The sequence below is a fragment of the Parasteatoda tepidariorum genome, chromosome 1 (assembly GCF_982258835.1).
Source record: "Parasteatoda tepidariorum strain Cologne lab strain chromosome 1, Ptep-v5.0, whole genome shotgun sequence".
Taxonomy (NCBI): domain Eukaryota; kingdom Metazoa; phylum Arthropoda; class Arachnida; order Araneae; family Theridiidae; genus Parasteatoda; species Parasteatoda tepidariorum.
The window spans coordinates 19,287,552-19,306,321 of NC_141755.1; the positions used below are offsets into that span (position 1 = coordinate 19,287,552).

The 18,770-nt window shown below is 30.0% G+C and overlaps 2 protein-coding genes across 3 annotated transcripts in view; one reads left to right on the forward strand and one right to left on the reverse strand.

Moving 5' to 3' along the window:
* Nucleotides 1-262: 262 nt before the first annotated feature.
* Nucleotides 263-1,243, reverse strand: LOC107456789 (uncharacterized). The gene has a single exon (XM_043042423.3). It carries the CDS (start codon nt 1,105-1,107, stop codon nt 469-471), a length of 639 nt encoding a protein of 212 aa, XP_042898357.2. The 5' UTR covers nt 1,108-1,243; the 3' UTR covers nt 263-468.
* Nucleotides 1,244-1,788: 545 nt separating this feature from the next.
* The window catches only part of LOC107456790 (uncharacterized), a 42,928-nt gene continuing 25,946 nt past the window's right edge, over nt 1,789-18,770 (forward strand). For both annotated transcript variants that reach the window (XM_043042412.3, XM_087160036.1), the window contains exons 1-10: nt 1,789-2,212; nt 5,249-5,442; nt 5,520-5,687; nt 8,285-8,392; nt 9,744-9,812; nt 9,892-10,021; nt 11,286-11,389; nt 12,099-12,230; nt 13,989-14,325; nt 15,721-16,224. In XM_043042412.3, the coding sequence (XP_042898346.2) occupies nt 2,146-2,212; nt 5,249-5,442; nt 5,520-5,687; nt 8,285-8,392; nt 9,744-9,812; nt 9,892-10,021; nt 11,286-11,389; nt 12,099-12,230; nt 13,989-14,325; nt 15,721-16,224 (1,813 nt within the window). In that variant the 5' untranslated portion in view covers nt 1,789-2,145. The remainder of the gene's footprint in view (nt 2,213-5,248; nt 5,443-5,519; nt 5,688-8,284; nt 8,393-9,743; nt 9,813-9,891; nt 10,022-11,285; nt 11,390-12,098; nt 12,231-13,988; nt 14,326-15,720; nt 16,225-18,770) is intronic.

Here is an 18,770-nt window from a genome sequence, read left to right on the forward strand (position 1 = left end):
GTAAATAAAAAAAATTTTTTCAAAAAATAACGCTAAATTTTAAATTTAGTTCTAAAGGAGCAAAAGTTATTAAAAATTTAAGCTGGTCTTCGCATAAATTTAGAAAGATTGCATAGATTCAAAGCCGGGTCACCAGTGAGGAGACACGTGGAGGTTAACGCGACTCCTAAAATAAAAACATAATATTCAAATAGAGAGATGATCTAAAATGAGTAATTAAGTTGATTAAGAATAGAAACAATTAACAGAATGCCAGCCATAATTAAATAATAATAAATTTAATAAAAGAATAACAATTAAGGTTACAAGTTAAGTTCTAGATTAAACATCGTGGCGGACAGGTTGTCCCAGTAACATACACAGGCGTCGTCACAGACCGAACTGAGGAGAAAAACAGGTGCAGTTAGGTCTGCAATCGTGATTGTCCTTATCGCCAACTGGCGACGTAAGTTTGCCACATTTCGGCGTTTAGCTTGAAATCGGCTCAAACGCAGCAGCCGCTGCAACTTTATCACACATACTACATGAATAAGGTTTCTCTCCAGTATGAAGGAGCAAATGTTTTTTTAAATGAGCTATCTGTGTGAATCTTTTATTACACAAACTGCATGAATAAGGTTTCTCTCCAGTATGAAGAAGCAAATGACTATTTAAATGAATTTTCCGTGAGAATGATTTATCACACATACTGCATAAATAGGGTTTTTCTCCGGTATGAACAAGAGAGTGTTTGTTTAAATTATATTTCTGCCTAAAAGATTTTTCACATATACTGCAAGAATAAGATTTCTCTTCAGTATGACCAGCTAAATGTCGATTTAAACTTTGTTTATGTGAGAAAGTTTTATCACACACACTGCATGAAAAAAGTTTTACCTCACTATGAACAAGAGAGTGTTCTTTTAAATGACTTATCCGTAAGAATGTTTTGTCACAAACACTGCATGAATAAGGCTTCTTTCCAGAGTGTAAAAGAGAGTGCTTACTTAAACTGGATTTCTGCGTGAATGTTTTATCACACTCACAACATGAGTAATGCTTTTCTCCAGAAAAAACAATCGAGTGCTTATTTAAACTATCACTCGATGTAAACGTTGTGTTACACATTGTATAAATAAGGCTTCTCACAAATATAAATAAGAATGTATTTAATTTAAATTATTTTTGGTGTGAATGTTGTGTTACAAATACTGCATGAATAAGAGTGCTCTCCAGAATGAACGAGATCAAATTTATTTGGGTGAGAACATTTAAAAAAAAATTATTACATGAACTACTTCGTTCTAGAATGAAAGAGAGTGTTTATTAAATGCAATTTTTTGTTAACAGTTTCTTCCCTGGAAAGTTCAAAACCCTTGTTCAGTACACATTAGAAAAAACGTGTGAATCAATCAAGTGCTACAAATGAAAACATATAAAAAATTAAGCGAATTACAGGTTTATTAGGTATCAGGGACTACAATAGGAACATATATAGTCTACAATAAGTATAGAGACATATTACGACTTTTTAGATATAATCACAATTTATTTGTTTATATTGATATTGTAAAATGAGAATTAAACGCTTTTTGCACACTTACGTTTGAAGTTCTTCGCAACATTGTAAACAAAGGGTCATTCTTACTACATGCAAAAAAATCGCAGAAGCAAATTTGGGCAAGCTTACAAAAATTTAATTGGTGAATTTTTCATGGATAATTCTCATCTGCGAATTTTTTACTTCCAATGAGAACTTTTCCACACGTGCTCTGATCAAAGATGAAAGAAATAAATTTTACAAAAGTAGTAAGTGGGAAGCGTTTCTAATTTTTTAAAGTTTTTATTTAGACTTATGTAATGGCAATGATATACCTTTGTTTATTTGGAAAATGGAAATGACGAACTTGCTAAGCGAGGCCAGAAGAAGGCGATTTTGATCAATATTGTCACATGGTTATTACGAACTTTTATATGTCTCGAAATTCGTCACCTATGATGCACAAGGAAAAGTCTTTTGTGATTTGTTATCAGTAGAATCTAATATTTGTGTAACTAGAAATCGTCTGTTAATTATCTTCACGAACAAATCTTGCACAATCTCATTAATCATTAGTATTCGTGCTTATTATTTCTGAAATGATATTGACCTGAAACTATCAACGTATGATTATGTCTCTCGATACTAAGTTCTCTATCGCTTCTAGGCTGGCTCAGTTTTTGCGAAGAAATGGTAAAGTATATTATATTTCTAAGAGAAAAAGAATTCTAAATTATCTGAAATGTTTAACTGATAATCAGGCAATTAATGCTTTCCAATTAACATCAGTATATCCCCATTTCATGTCCTTAAAAGGTGTTTTAGTTTAAATTTGTTTCATTAAAAAATATGTATTTAATTGCATCATTGAAATTCAAATAATCTTACAATTTGTATTATTTTTTTTTTTTTATTACGTGATTGTACAATTTCCAACATAAAAATCAAAATAATATGTTGTATGCAACGTTTATTCTTTTTATAATTTAGTGATAAATGACCTTATATGTGGAAGTTATAGAGTTTTTGTAATCGAATTTATTCATTTTTGCATTTATAAAAAAAAAAAAAATTATTTTTTACTTTGCAAATTTTTATTAAGTTTTAGAATTGAATAATATTAAAAAATATAACATTTTAAATTATTGTTGTTGAAAAATTAAACCTATGTCATTCTAAAATTATAAAGTTCACCCTACATTTTCTCAATGCCTCGTTTTCACATAAATGACTACTTGCAGTTCTAAATGTGTAGTGAAGTTCCAATTAGACTGCTCTAAAAAATGTAATTTTTTGATATTAATGTGTGTTCTAGCCAATATATTGTTTGAAATGTACTACAACAGACATATCAAAAGCATCCAAACGCTCTTTTTTTTTTTTATAAAATATACATAAATAAATTAATAAAATAAAAAAAATATGTTTTTAACTGTTGTTTGTTAGTTATTGCTTCTTTAATTGTGAATAAAAATTTAGATCAAATAGTATTATAGTTAAATTATAAACTGTTACCACCTATATTGAAATGTAGAAATCACAATTGCTAAATTTTTTGTTATTTATTCTTTATCTGAAATCCTAACTTGCCTGTCAGTATTTTGTTAAGAGAATGCTGTATGAGGAACTTTTTATGGCAAATTCTCTTACACCTCCATAAATAATTTAAATTATAAAAAAATTTAGTTCATGCATATCTAGAGTGAGCTATGAAGTTCAAATCCTGGGGAAAAAATGTCAAAATGAAAAAAAATTATGAGAGGGTAACTTGAAGGATTACACAATTGTTCTCCTCCAATAATTTGTTTGAATTTTTTTCCTCAGCAATTGAAACCTTATGGCCTATTCTAGGCTTGTCTGAACTCATTTTTTCTATACTTCAAATTAGTTATGGTGATGAAACAAAATTTTCAATGAAAAGTTTCTCTTGTGTTATGAGGTCCTCTTAATACAGCTATTTCTATTTTGGTCCATCCAGCATTAATATCTTAGTTTGAATCTTTTGTTAATCTACGAATGTAAGCCATTTAATAACCCTTTGTTTATAGAAAATTCAGTTCTTTTCAAAACTCCAAAATCTTATGTAAAACAGGGTGGCTTAATAAAGTTGAACATTTATTGATCTTGAAATATCAATGCATTGTAAGCAATGAGATAGATATGAATATCTCTGTATCAATTTACCTTAACAAATTTCCCTTTTCAAATTCTATCTTGATGTTAAAAGCAATTAATTTTGCATTTTTTCATATTTATCATATTTTCTTTACAAATGAAAAGTTTTATATTATTATATTATTATTTTTAGTTTTATATTATTATATTATTATTGTAACCAAAGAAAAAGAATAAGTTTGCTGTTTTTCTTTGTGATGTTCTCTCGATTCATCTTTTTCATTTTTATCTGGAACAAGTTTCGAGATATTTTTAAAGAGGGTACTGAGCTATTTTATTTGCTTTTTTAATATAAAACTTTGGCAAAAAAAAAAAATGCAGATGCTGTAATAATCTGCAGCTCTTGCTGCTTTAGAGAATTTGTGCTACATTAGTGATCTTCAAAATTAAATATTTTCTACTTGGTGGTCTATTTAGATCAAATGGTTAGTGACCACTGTTCAGCAATATTGAGTCTGTTTACACTTTACCCCATAATAAATGCAACATCGACAAATAGATACGCCTGAAATTTAACTCTTTTTTGCATGATGATGGAAATTTTCATCATAACATTTAGTAAGCATAAAATTGTACTCAAAACAGCTGTACTATACCAGGGGTCTGCCCAGGCCTAATTTATTACCGTTTAGCTGTACCTTCGCAAATTCAACTTTAGGAAAAATGGTAGTTTCACAAATTCAACTTTACAAAAAACGAGAGTTTCACAAAATACTTTTTCTTAAAATTTTATTTGTGTATCCCTTAAGAAACGATAAATTCATATTTTTACCATATTTTTGTGTTGATTTTTTAATATAATTTTTAATTTTTCACAAATTATGTCTAAATTTTCACAAAATAGGTACTTCTCAGCAAAACCTAGACAGACCCCTGTATACATTGGTTGTAACTGGCAACTTTTTTCATGACTATTACATAATAAGGAATGTAGTTGTCAAAAGAAATCAAGTGTGGCAATCATTATAGCTGGTTTGAACTTCTCATTCTGCTGTTTGCTGTGGTTGAAAGAAACCTTCAATTTCTTGAATATTTTTTTATTACTAAACAGATTTTTTTTATTGTTAATAAAAGTGAAAATGAATTGAAAAAAGGTTTGTTTTTGTGTTTCTGCTATTTTCTGTGCAATTTATATCAAGTATCCCAAATAATTCTCCCAAAACCATGTGACAGAAATTTGCATCACTGTGGAGATTACTAATGTATGACAATTTTTTATTGACTTTTAATGTTTTTTTTTTTATTATCATCAGGAATAAAAATGATGCAGTGACATATTATTTTTTTTTATACTGAATTTGCATGATGGATATTTCCATCTCAAATATTTATTCTAGGGTTTTTTTAAACGTTTTTCCTTCCATCTAGAGCATGAATTATATCACACTGATTTATTTCGCAAAAAGAAAAAAATCATGCGATAGAAGGATTAAAAGATTTTTTTGGTTATAGGAAGTTTGTTATTGTTTAAAACTAGGTTATCCATCTAAAAGATTCTTTTCTGTATTTAATCATTTTTACAACAGCATTTAATCTTATTTTTTTACGTTTTAGGTGCAAAAGTGATTAATGGCTCTTGCAAGCTATCTCTTACAACATCAGCACTTTGTTTACTTAACACATTGTTTTGGGACTTGCTTGATGATGAGGGCCGATTCTCATCACATTTGTTTCTTCCAGAAGATGTAGAAATTTCTGAAGACATTCAATTTCTTTATTCATTTATAAAGCGGACAACCACTTTAAAAGTAATCATATAGAAATTTGCATTTGAAATTAGTTTTTTTTTTTAATGTGTTTCATCTTGTTTTAATTGTTATTTTAGCTTTTCCATGGTGTTCAAACACTTCGTGGAGGAGTGGATTTGTCATACTTTACAAGTCTCACTGTCTTAGAACTAAGAAAGATTCCTGCACACTTATTAATTGGTTTAGATCTTTTGTCTGATCAGCTCAAAGTGTTGATATGTTCTCGCAGCATATACCTTATGAAGGTTAGTTTTGATCATAAAGTTTTTGGCATGTTTTCTTTTTTAAAAGAAATTTCAAGTGGGCTGATATTGGTACAAAGTAGTATAAAGGCTTAAAAATGCCTATAAATTATGCATCAACTTGTAAGTTTGGATAAATAGTCGTATAAAATCTAAACAGATGTGTTTCCTTAGAAATAAAATTGCAATATAATAATAATAGTTTAGATATTCTGTCTTATCAGTAAAGTGCTTTAATATGCTTTTAAAGCTTATACCTGTTGAACATTATTAGTTTATAGTATTAAAGCTATTTTTACGAGAACTTTTATTATGCTTATGTAATAGATATTTTAGCAAAAATAAATCGCATTGTCAGAGCACATTGAAAATACCAACTCACAAAATATAGATTTCTATCAACCCAAGTGAATATAGATTTCTATCAACTGACCTACAAAATAAAGATTTCTATCAACCCACCAATGCTTTTTCATTAAAAAACTATCAAGCATTAAAACTTCTTATAATTGCAATCTAGTTTAATTGATATTAAATTCCAAGCTACTTCATGCATCATTTTTAAGTTAATAAATAAAAAAAATAATTATTTTCTTTAAAAATTTAAGCTACTATAATTTTTTTCAATAATTGATGTAAAAGAGTAGTAGTATTAGGTGCAACTTAATTTTATAATTATGTAAGGAACTGTTAAAATATGATGCCAAATTAATGTAATTAAATTAACATATAAACTACTTAAATCACATATTGAACTAGCACTGGAAAGTAGCATTCTAATTTTTGCTATCAAATATTATTTGGTATGAATACTAAAATGACTTCTTAAATGATGATATATTGGTTTAAAAATTCTAAAGTAAATTCTAACATGAAACTAAATATTTAATTAAAAAAATTATTTGTTAAAACTTATTGCTTTCTGATATATTATATTAAGTTTAATTTGTTAAAATTATTTAAATTATTCTTGTAGTTTTGTATAATATTTATTGCTAAACAATTGTATTGCTCATTTTAAATTTTTTTTTTCATTTTGTCCAGTTTTTCCCTGATGAATACCCTGTGTATTCTATATGAGTCCTTGTATTTAAAAGTTCATTTAGGTATATTGCCTTATCAACTAGGACCTTTTAAATGCCCTCAAAGCATGCCTGAACATTTTAAACAATATACGAGGTATATCCACAAAGTAAGTTCCGTTTTGTTATATAAAAAAGCGTGTACAGATACAGAAATAATATTTATTGCACAAAAATGTACAACTGTGAAACAAATTTTCTACATAGCTTCCGAAATTTTGTAGGCACTTGTCATAGCGTGGCACAAGTTTTTGTATGCCTCGTCATAGAAGATTGCCGTCTGTGTTTTCAACCACGTAGTAACATGTTCTTTCAACTCGTCATCATCGTTGAAGTGTTGACCACCAAGGAAAGATTTTAGGTGTAAAAAGAGATGAAAGTCGCTAGGAGCGAGGTCAGGGCTGTACGGAGGATGGTCAAACACGTCCCAGTCAAATTCCTGTAGGAGTTCTTTTGTCACGTTCGCAGTGTGAGGTCGGGCATTATCGTGTAAAAAAACACCTTTTGACAGTAATCCTCGGCGCTTGTTCTGTATTGCGCGGCGCAATTTCTTAATGGTCTCGCAGTAAACATGTGCATTGATTGTTTGGCCTCGTGGTAAGAAATCAATCAGTAACATGCCTTTTTTGTCCCAAAAAACGGTGCACATGAGTTTTCGAGGTGTCAAGATTTGCTTAGGCTTAACTTTCGTTGGGGACGACGTGTGCCTCCATTCCATTGATTTCCGTTTAGTTTCTGGGGTCTCGTAAGATACCCAAGTTTCATCCCCCGTGACTATCCGAGAAAGAAAATCATCACCATCTTCATTGTAAACGTGTCAAAAACTGAAGTGCACTGCCCATCCGTTGTTTTTTGTGTTGTTCGGTAAGAATTTTGGGTACCCAACGTGAGCAAAGTTTTCGAAATTTCAGTTTTTCAGTAACAATTTCATGAATTAGTGATCGTGAGATTTGCGGAAATTCCGTAACGAGAGCACTAATTGTAAACTTACGGTTTTGCTTAAGCTTCTCTTCAACTGCGTAAAGCAGTTCATCAGTAACCAAAGACGGGCGTCCACATCGTTCTTCATCGTGGACTTGATCACGTCCTTCATTGAACTGTCTGACCCATCTTCTAACCATTGAATCACTCATAGCAGTTTGTCCGTAAACCTCGCAGATTTGCCGATGAATTTCACATGGTTTAACTTTCTTTGCATTTAGAAAACGAATCACAGATCTGATTTCACAAGCGGCGGCATTTTCAATTAAGGCTGTCATCATAAAGAAGCACTACAAAGAACACATCGGCAGCAGGGATCTGAAAATGGTGCACAATTCTTCTGCTTGAGTCAGAGTAACTAGCACGCATGCTCGGAACTGCGATCGCAGCGCTGCCGCGGATAGAAATGGAAACGGAACTTACTTTGTGGATATACCTCGTATAATTATTTAAAGTTATTATTACGTGATAAATTTCTCATCTTGGGCATTATTGATTGTTACTTTTATATTGACTTTTCCATTTTTTTTTTATCAGGAATTGTTCGGCTCTTCCATGGATGGTTCTACTGTGAAAACGCACTGGAATGAATTACAAGAATTAAACTTATCATATAATTATCTTGAATGTCTAGATAATTCCTTGGTGAGACATTATCATTTCTAATAAGAGTTATAGTGTGCCTTTTGTACATTGATATTTTTGTAAGTTTTTATAACTATATTAAAATTATTACTATATGATTTGTACTACTCTTAATCTTATTGAAAAAATAAATAACCAACCTTAATAATCTATTTAAACTATTTGAATATAGTTATATTTTTGCCACTGAAATAAGTGTAACACTATCAAACTCTAAATTTGGGAAGTTGTGTTTTCTAAACCTCTTTTGATCATTTTTTAAATTATGGATTTTTGTTTTTAATCTTTTAATTAAAATGTATTATTTGAATGTTTTCAGGAGAATTTTATTATTTTTAGCTAGTATCTTTTTGTTCTAATAGTTATGTAATGTTGAAAAATGTATTTCTTGGTTTTGTATAAAGAAAAATACTAGTGTTGATGTAATTATAGCATATGGTTGATCATTGAACTCAAAAGGCATCACTCAACTGACATAACATATCAAAATTAGATGTTTGTTTTCATTAAGAACTTTCGCTTATATGTCTCTCAAAATCTTGCGCTGAGCTGTCAAATGGCAAAGCCATTACATTGTGCGTCGTAAGCAAGAAATCTGCACATATTTTTATTTTCCAGCAATTTTTAAGAGTTAATTTTTAAAAATTAGTTGTTATCGTTGATGTATGTAAATTTCATAATATCTTAAATACAGCTAGATGTTCTTTTTATTCTCTTTCCTTTTGGCTAACAAATGATTCTGCTTCAATCCTCTGAGCAGGAGGTTCACTGTAACAGTGGAATGAGGGAGATTCATTAAGCCATATTGTCTTCCTACTTGCAGTTAAAGCTGATAGATCTTAATGTGGCAGTTGATATCAGTTAAGGCTATTTTCCTTTTTAGCCAAGAATTGTACTGCATTTGAAGCAATGTTTCATGTACTAACCGTGGCCAGTGAACTCTGTGAAGACAGCAAGAAAATGGTTGAATCTGAAGATAATATTCCTGTTTCATCGATTCTGCCACAAATTATTGCCTAAGTGATTCAGTGAGCTGCCAAATCTTTTAATTTGATTTGCACAGCTATGAGTCTTTAAAAACTTCATTATTTGGAGTTCACCTTTCCTACCTTTCATCTTTGTTATTCCACCAAAATAATAGGATGTTCAAACTTGCAATAAACAAATTTTGTTTATAATCTTCCAATTTCCAAGTCAATTATTGGATGTTATGTCACAGACATGAACTCATTTTGGATCTTATTTTTAAATTTATTTTCATATGAAATTATTTATTTAATATTATAGTAATAGTTTTCTAATTGTTGTATGAAAATAATTTTTCATATGCATTTTAATGATTTTTTTTCAGAAAAGTTTGCCTAATCTTGAAGTTCTTAATCTTAGTCATAATCACATAAGAAATTCTGATGAAATTAAGGTAAATTTAAATAGTTTATTTATTTTATTAAGTTCCTAATTTTTTTAAAGCTTATTTTTGTAATATTTATTTTTTTCAGGTCCTGAAAAGTCTAAAATTTGTAAATATGAGTTTTAATGAGCTTAGTTGTCTTCCGGTCTTTAGTACTGAAGGCTGTCGCTTTTTAACTAAACTTTATTTGAGAAATAATAACTTAGAAAATCTCTGTGGTGAGTTAAGTTTTGGATGCTTTTTTTTTATTTTTGTAATGTAGTTAATTTTGTATACTGCAATGAAAAATTTGTGCATTTTTTAAAATTTATTTACTCATATTTTTGTAACACCACAAAATGTGTATCGCAAAAATATCTTTTGACACTGTAAAACTTAGACTGTTTAAATGCAATCCCTTTTTAAAAAAAAAAAAAAAAAAAACTCACGAGAAATAAGTAGAAATCAAGTAACTTTTTAGTAACTAGTCTTTACACTAAGTTACAAAATTTGTTTGTCATTAAGCTGAAAAATATAATGGGACAATAAACTCTTGATTATCGGCAAAATTTGGTGGTAAATTTATCAAAGAATACCTTTGACTCTTTTTCATCACTTTTAGCACGCAAATAAATGAAATTAACAGGAGTCAAAGTCCTTTTATAAATCCTTTATTTTCTACGCATTTTTAAAAACATCCTATATTGTCCTACATCACCAAAATAGTCCTATCAGTCTTATTTTTTCCAAACATATTGATATTGAAAATAGTGCTAAGCTGCCCAACAAAGGAAAAGGTATACTTTGTGCTATGTAGACTAAATTAAAAGGCAGCGGGAATAAAGCACAAATCAAAGTACATAAATTAACATACTTTAGTTTCAGTTCTATAAACCAATACCTTCCTCAGTCTCAAAAACCTTCATGTTAAAAAAAAATGAGCAAAGTTTTTTTTTTTTTTTTTTCTTTTTTTTTCTTTTTTGGCATTTAGACACTGAGGAAAATTTATGTTTATAGAACTTGAAAAATAGTATGCCAATTTATGTTCCATCAATTGTGCTTTATTGATATTGTTTTGTGCTTTAGTGCTAAACTGCTTTTAGGAGCTCTTAGTCAACATTTGAAGGCAAATTTTTATCCAGAGCAAAAGAGTTTTATATTGTAATTACTCATTTTCTTTTAGAGAAATTGTCTTTAAAGAACAAAATGTTGCATAATTTACGGATTTTACTTGTGTACAAAGTATGTAAAATCTATAGTAATGAAGCTTGCCAATATGTTGCCTCAAGTAATAATTCTAGATTCTGTTGACAAAGTTACAGATGAGTGGAATCTATGTGTAACTATTAAAGTTATTTAAATGGTTATTTAAGTTTTTCTTAAAAATAAGTTATTCTGGAACTTAAAACTAATGGATAAACTCTATTTTGAAATTTTGTAAATTTTATTGACTTTTTAAAATTTATTCATTTCTGTTCTATTAATATTCTACATTTTTTATAGGTTTGGAATGCATTTTTAATTTGGAAGAATTTGATGTGGCCTTCAATCTACTTTCTGAGTATTCTGTTTTGAATCCATTAGAAAAATTAAAATCACTAAGAATGGTAAGTTCATTTAATATGGCTAATATTTCCATTTTACTAATAGTCTGAGAACCAAAATCACAAGCAAGTTATGCATACTTTTTCTTAGCTTAAACAAAATTATTGTAATATCAGTGTAGTGCATGTGTACTGCTCTGCTAAGCAAAATAATTTTGTGGGCTAATAAATAACCTAAGAAGTAAATCATTCTTGTATGTATCTTTGAATTGCAAAGTTTAAAATTTTTTACTTCATTCTAAACTATGTAACTTTAAATAGCGAAATCTAATTGAAATTGATCAAAAAGCATTAAGTCAAAAAAGTATGCGCAGTAGCAGTTGCAAATTTTTATTTAAGCAAGCTTTATTAAGCAAAAGCTTTATTAAAAAATATTACTGATAACTTTAAAGGAAAGCGGGACTAAAAGCATTAAAATCTGTTCAATTGCTATGGAGGATGAGAGGATGGGTGATTATTAGAAATCCCATTGACCATATCAAGTAATGAAACTGGTTTTGATGTGTTTTTTTATGCTGTCTTACTCACTGATGATTTTACAGATTTTTAATAAAATTTTTGTTTATTCCTCTTTTGAATATTTAATTTGTGTTCTGTATTTGTATACTATTCTCTTCAATTTTGACAAAGACTCTAAAAATAAAGTGCACTCATTGCAGAACAGTTCATAGAATATTCTTTTTAATGTAACCGTGGCTCTTTTCTTTTGTAGCTGAATTTGGAAGGCAACCCAATATTCTTCCACAATCGCCATACAATTCTTGTGTCTGACTATATCAATCCAGCTGTATTGAATAGAGGACTTCATCTTAATGGAAAGCTTTTTGCTGTGCCTTGCATTCAGGTAATAAGAAGAGAAATTAATTCCCAATCTATTATTCATGCTATTATTTTTGGATCGATAGGTTTTATAATTGTGAATAACTTTTGAAATTAGCAAGTATTTGAGAATATACTATCAAAAATGTGACGAGTGAAAAAAACCATCAATTTATTACATCCTATTGATAGTTAATCATCTATATCTCAAACTAAGGCCGGGTGTTCAACTTTTCATCTTTTCCATTCAATAAACTAGTTTTACTATGCATGACACCTTGTTATTCTAACTGACTCAACAACATTACTTTCCGGAGAAATCTTGCAAATATTTTAGGAAACATCTTTGCATATTTAGGCGTAATTTAACGGTGGACCGAAGTTTTACAATTTCTTAAAGTTAGTGAACAATAATTTAGCACAACTTTTTTGGTACAGCATAAGTATATGAATGATACTAAATTAACTATAATTACCAATTTACCTATTGTCCAACTTTTTAAACAAAATATACAACTATATACAGGTTCAACAAACCATGTACAGTTTTATAGAAAATGCCATATTTATGGAAGCTTAAGTTCAATATAAAAAAAAAAGATAATAATTTGAATCAATGTAAAGCACAATTTAAGTGAATTAAAACATGACTAAAATTGGTTTGAGGAAATAATTTCGGACATTATTGTCCAGCTTTGAAGCAAATATGGAACAGCAATTACATCAATGAAATCAAATAACATTTTATCTATTTATGAAATAAATAATCTTACACCAAAGTAAAATCAATTAAATAGCGTATTTTACTGATATTATTTTACTTAAGTCATCAATAAAGTAAATTTAAATAGATGTAAATTAATTTTGAATATTAAATATTAAAAAAGTTGATAATAAAGACCAGCTTTTATAAATGTAAGCTGGTCTTTTTAATAAAAAATGGCCTTTTTCAGAAAAGACAGTTATTTTTGAAACCCTATTTTAAGTATTACAAAAATTAGATCGCAAGTTTTTCTTATTTTGAACCAGGGGTCCCCAACCTTTTTGTACCTAAGAGCAAATGCCAGAATATCGGTCGAATGGCGGGCACCATTTATTTCTTTAAGATAAATTCATAGTTGGTAGACATAGGTAATACTACACACTACATATAATGCACACAAAATTTAATTTTAAAAGTTAATTCATTATATGAATATAATTAGTATTAATATTCTTGTGTAAAATAAATGATTACTAAATTGCTTTCAAAACATACAAAGTATAGTCAGTATAGAAGTCAGCTATATTTTGCTTTGTGCTTTTATATCTGTGGGGATGCAGGTCGTTTTCCTGGCGATTTCTATTTTGGTTGTGTTTATCATCAATATTGAAAAAGCAAAAAAAAATAAACAAATAAACAAAAAATTTTATAGCATTTAATGGGAAAATGAAAAACTGAAATATTTTATCATTGGGCACAAGCAGCGGGCGCACTTAGACCTATCGACGGGCGCCATGGTGCCCGCGGGCATAGGGTTGGGGACCCCTGTTTTGAACTATATAGTTGCTTTTTTTATATTTTGACTATTTTCCTAACTTAGTATTTTAGCTTGCGATGAAAACAACTTAACAGTTATGAACTAAAGCTCACAAAAGCTATACAAATAGCATTATTTGCAAAGCATTATTTTATCTGAGAGCAGAGACTTCGAACTACAGGCTTGAGATATTGGTGTAACCATTAAGTACTTTGAAATAATTAGTATTCAAATTTATTCTAAATATTTTAATTTTCTTTTAGTCACCTTTAGTATCTGATCTCAGTGGATCTAGTGCTTTTAATCATCAGACCTCCATCAACACTGTTGTAGGAGATGCAGATAGCACAATGCGTGCTCCTGTAAGAAGTAGTCGAACCAATTATTCCAGCAGTTCATCTGTATCTGATCTGGATGAAAACAGTGTTTCATCTGTAGCTAGTCAAAAAGATAGAAAGTCTTTAGTCAACAAGAGAAAACCTCGAAGAAAGAAACGGAAATCTCGAACGTCGACAAGTACTCCTATACAAAGGGAAGCACTTATTCAAGAACCTGAAGAACACGACAAAGAAGATCTCTCTAAAGATCTTGGCAATAAAGGTAATTTTTCTTTTTTTTAATCAAAATTTGTAACATAATGGTGAAAATGTCTGCACATTTGCCACCATTAAAAATATTGAAATACTCAATTCACACAGATTTATTCTACTAGACTTTGAAAACTACATTTCTTTAGGACCCAGGGCTATTGAATTTTTAGTTCTTTTTTTTCATTAAAAACAGATTCAGATGTAAAATAATGTAAATCTGTGATCTAAAGGCATGCATAAAAAAGAAATATCGCCACTTCTTTGAGATTCCATATCGAGTCCTGATAGTAAGTGTTTAGCATTCATTTTCCCTGCTCTGCAGATTTGATATTCACTTGTAGGAAGGATGCCAATGCTGTTTAGAGGTTCTGCTAAACAATCACGAGCGGGATATGTGACTATAGTCTTTTCAATTATGTATATATATATATATAACAAACTCTCTTTTTTGAGGATATAATCGTGTGGGATGATGAAAAGATTGTCTTTTATTTTCCGGATTTTTTAAAAAAATATTATCCTTTTTTTCCATTATTATTTTTCTTCCCCCTCCCCTTTTTTTTCATATGTCTGTAATTTTCCTTTGTTTTATCTTCATTTTGATATATATATATATATATATATATATATATATATATATATATATATAATATAAAAAGCTTCATTTAATCTTTTTATGTTTTTTTTTTATAAAACAAATCCTAATTAATTATTCCAAAGATTAATTATTGATAGAAGCACTTTCTCATAGTTTTAAAAAGCCACATCCTGTTTAAATCTATTTTTGGCTCAAGTATGCATAATTAAAAGTAAAGATATTTTTCCCTTTGCTTTTTGTGGGAATCGCGCGACCTATTTAGCAAACCAATTGTAATTATTTATGTTTTCCATTTTCCCTAAAATATAATAAAATAGAGGGAAATTTCCCTAGGATAAAAACTTAAGTACACAGTTTTGGAGTGTGAATTTGAGCTCCGCCATCGATAAAAAATGTTTTGACTATACTGTTTGAAGCTAAATAAAATAATTTTTTGCCTTCCAACTGCATAGCTCAACAACACTCGACCATGACTACCACCCTTTCATATATATATATATTCTCTTGTAAGAAATATTAATATAGTCTGTAGTGGAGAAAATATATACATTAAATCTTATCTATAAATGGATCTTACATTAAAAAGGCAATCATAAAATTTTTCCACCTTTTGTAAAGATTTAGATATTACAGTATTGTGTATGAACTAACTATAGTGAACTGAGCTTTTTTTTATTATGACTGTTTTAAGTTGAGAATATTTTTCGTATCAAAAGTAAAATTCAAATTAGGAATCCTTAATCTTGCTTTTTTTATTATTATCATAAACATGCTTTCATTTGATAAAATCTTATTATTATTATTTAGAAAATATTACTGCTCACATTAAGGCAAGACAAGCCATTGAAGCAAGAAGACAAGAACGTGGTGAAACCTGGCTAATACCTGATCTCTCTCATCAAACCTTAACTGTCACTCCCCCAATAGTACCTTTCAATACGCCAGTTGTGAGTTCCATTCCTCCTCAAATGGTCTCCGATGCAGATTTAGCCTCAAAACTTACAGACCGCTTCACGCTAACAACCGAAATCTCACAATCTCCAGGCTCTGCTTCTATACCTATTGCAGCTTCACCTTCTGCTGCAGAAATGGTGGAAGTGTTAGATATTGTCAAAGAATGTGGTTCTGAACTAGTACCACCTGATCGGACAAGATGTAGTTCAAAAGAAAGCGATGACATAGAAATTTTGCCTTCTGAATCTAGTAGTTGTGGTGACTTATCTGCCAGCAAGGATAACTTGTCAGAGTGTGATATATATCGTGCTTCGAAATCTGAAAATGCCGATGATGAAACTTTGTCATCAGAAGAGGGTAAAGTATTTTTTTAAATTAATTTTTAATTGAATTTTTCAATTGATGATTGAAATTAATTCAAATTGCAATTAATCATTATTGTTCAACTTTCCTCGTTTCGTTTATTTTTAAGTTAAATAATATTTAGGACACAAAATTAATGGTGGTATGGTGATCATAGACTGCTAAAATCTGACTCACGTCACCATGAAATAATAATCAGTGGTCCCTCATACTAATTTACATCAATCATTTTTTAAAGTTTTGAGCTGTATTTTCAGCATAAAATACATCTGTGTTTCTAGATCATAATTTTTATCATTGCTTACAGAGTTGCCGCTCCACAGGGAAAACCTGGAAAATACAGGAAATTTAAAAATCACCTAAACTGCTGGGAATTTTTAGTTTTTCTTTGCAAACCAGGAAAATACATGAAATTTTGTTCCTTATTTTCGTCTTTTAAAAAATGGTGACCACTCAAAGCGCAATTAATGGCATATTTAACTATGATATTTCAGCTATTCTAAACTATTTAATTTACTCTATCGTTATTTGTTTTAAATATGTTCAACTTTACCTTTTTTAAGTTTCTCTGGTAATTGAATTTAGTATAGTTAGTACAATATAGCTCACGCAAAAGCGCAATGATAATGTGTTTCCTCTTAATATATTGTGTATAATATCTATAGGGAAAACACGGGAAATTTTTTTTTCCAGACTGGAGTGGCAGCCCTGGCTTATTCTTTGTTCTTTTTCATCTAATTTGTCCTTCAGTGGGCTGATCGTAAATAAACAGTTCCTAGTAGAACACCAAAGTCAAGCATCACTGGCTGAGGTTAGTGAGCGGGTGAGCGACCACTTTGATCTGCCTGCGTATCGACCGAGGGTGTGCGCAGGGCCGGCCCTAGACATTTTGGCGTCCCGGGCAAAACCTTAATTTTGCGCCCCCCCCCCCCCGTTTTTTTTTTTTTTTTTTTTAAGTAAATCTCATGTGACCATATCAGGAAGTCAAGAAAACATTGAAAAAAAATATTTTAAAAAAAACGTTTTATTAAAAACTCAATAATCAAATAACAAGATAAGCAATTTAGCACTTAAGGCAAAATAACAAAAATTAAAGTGTAGTAATGCTAACTAAACTAATATCCCATATTATAAATAAATTCTAACTAACCAAAGTAATTAAAATGCCCTTTACCTAACTTTTCTTCCGGCAAACTCATGAACCAGTGATTTTAAGTCTAATTTGTCACTAATTTGGTGTTCTATAGCTATCATTGCCAATCCATTGAGACGATTTTCTGGGCATGTCTTTTAGACCAAAAATATTATACAAAAAGCTGAAATAATTACTGTGAGTATTTAGCAAATTATATCTGGTTTCCAAGGCATTTACTGCTTGATCTATAGTGTGGAAAAAAAACTATTTTACATTTTTGTTTGAGGTCTTGAACGAGTTCATCCGGGCCCTCATACAAAAATGTTCTTGTTTTGCTTCTGACACGATGATGTGGTGTGGTGGTTTCGAAATTAGCTTCCACGTCAATCTCTGAAGCAAGCTCGGTTGCTTCTAAAATGATGCTTTCAAAAGTTTCATCTGATCTCAAGTTTTCAAAGAAGAGTTTGCAGTTGCTAAGCATATCAATAGCTTGTGACATATCAAAATTTACAGTTTGCAAAAGTTTGCTGATGGGATTAATATGACTCAAAATTTTGTACCAGATCACAACAGAGCATATAAATTTGAAATGCTTCAAATTATTTAATTATCCGCTAGCCTCGTCTCTGATCATATTATCGATTTCTGAATCTTCATATATGCTGTACAAAGCATCGTGAATTGGACCAATTTGAAACCACAGAGCTTTTAATGAGTTGACTCGACTTTCCTATCGCATATCACTCAATTGTTTTAGGGTGTAAGTATCAATACATTTCCGTAATATTGCCCAATGAAAAGAAGAAGAAAAAAATGTATATAACTTTTGAACAATATTGAAGAAGTTGGCTGCCTCAAACGAGAATTTTGCCATATCGTTTACAACCAAATTTAGCGAATGGCTGCTGCATGGAACATAAAATGCTCTGGGGTTTATATTTCTAATTCTTGTTTGTACTCCCGATTTTTCTCCTCTCATATTGGAACCATTGTCATACCCTTGACCGCGCATGTTTTCTACTTTAAGCCTATTTTTCTCTAGCTCTTCTAGTAAAAGCTCCGACAATTCCTTAGCTGTTGATCTCTCAAGGGGTAGAAAATCCGAAAAATGTTCGTTGATATTAACTTGAACTTCAAACTCTGAGTCCTGTATGGAGACAAATCTTACCACAAATGTCATCTGTTCTACTTTACTTGCATCGGGAGTACAGTCAATAATCACAGAATAATACTTGGCCTTTTGAACTTGCTCATTGATGTGGTACTTTATGTTGTCATGTTGTATCATATTCAATTATTTCATTTTGTATAGTTTTCCCTAGACATGTAGCTTTGATTTCTTCTTTATTGAGGACTCTGTGAACATGTTCCTCCATTTTTGGATCAAACTCAGCCAATAACTGAA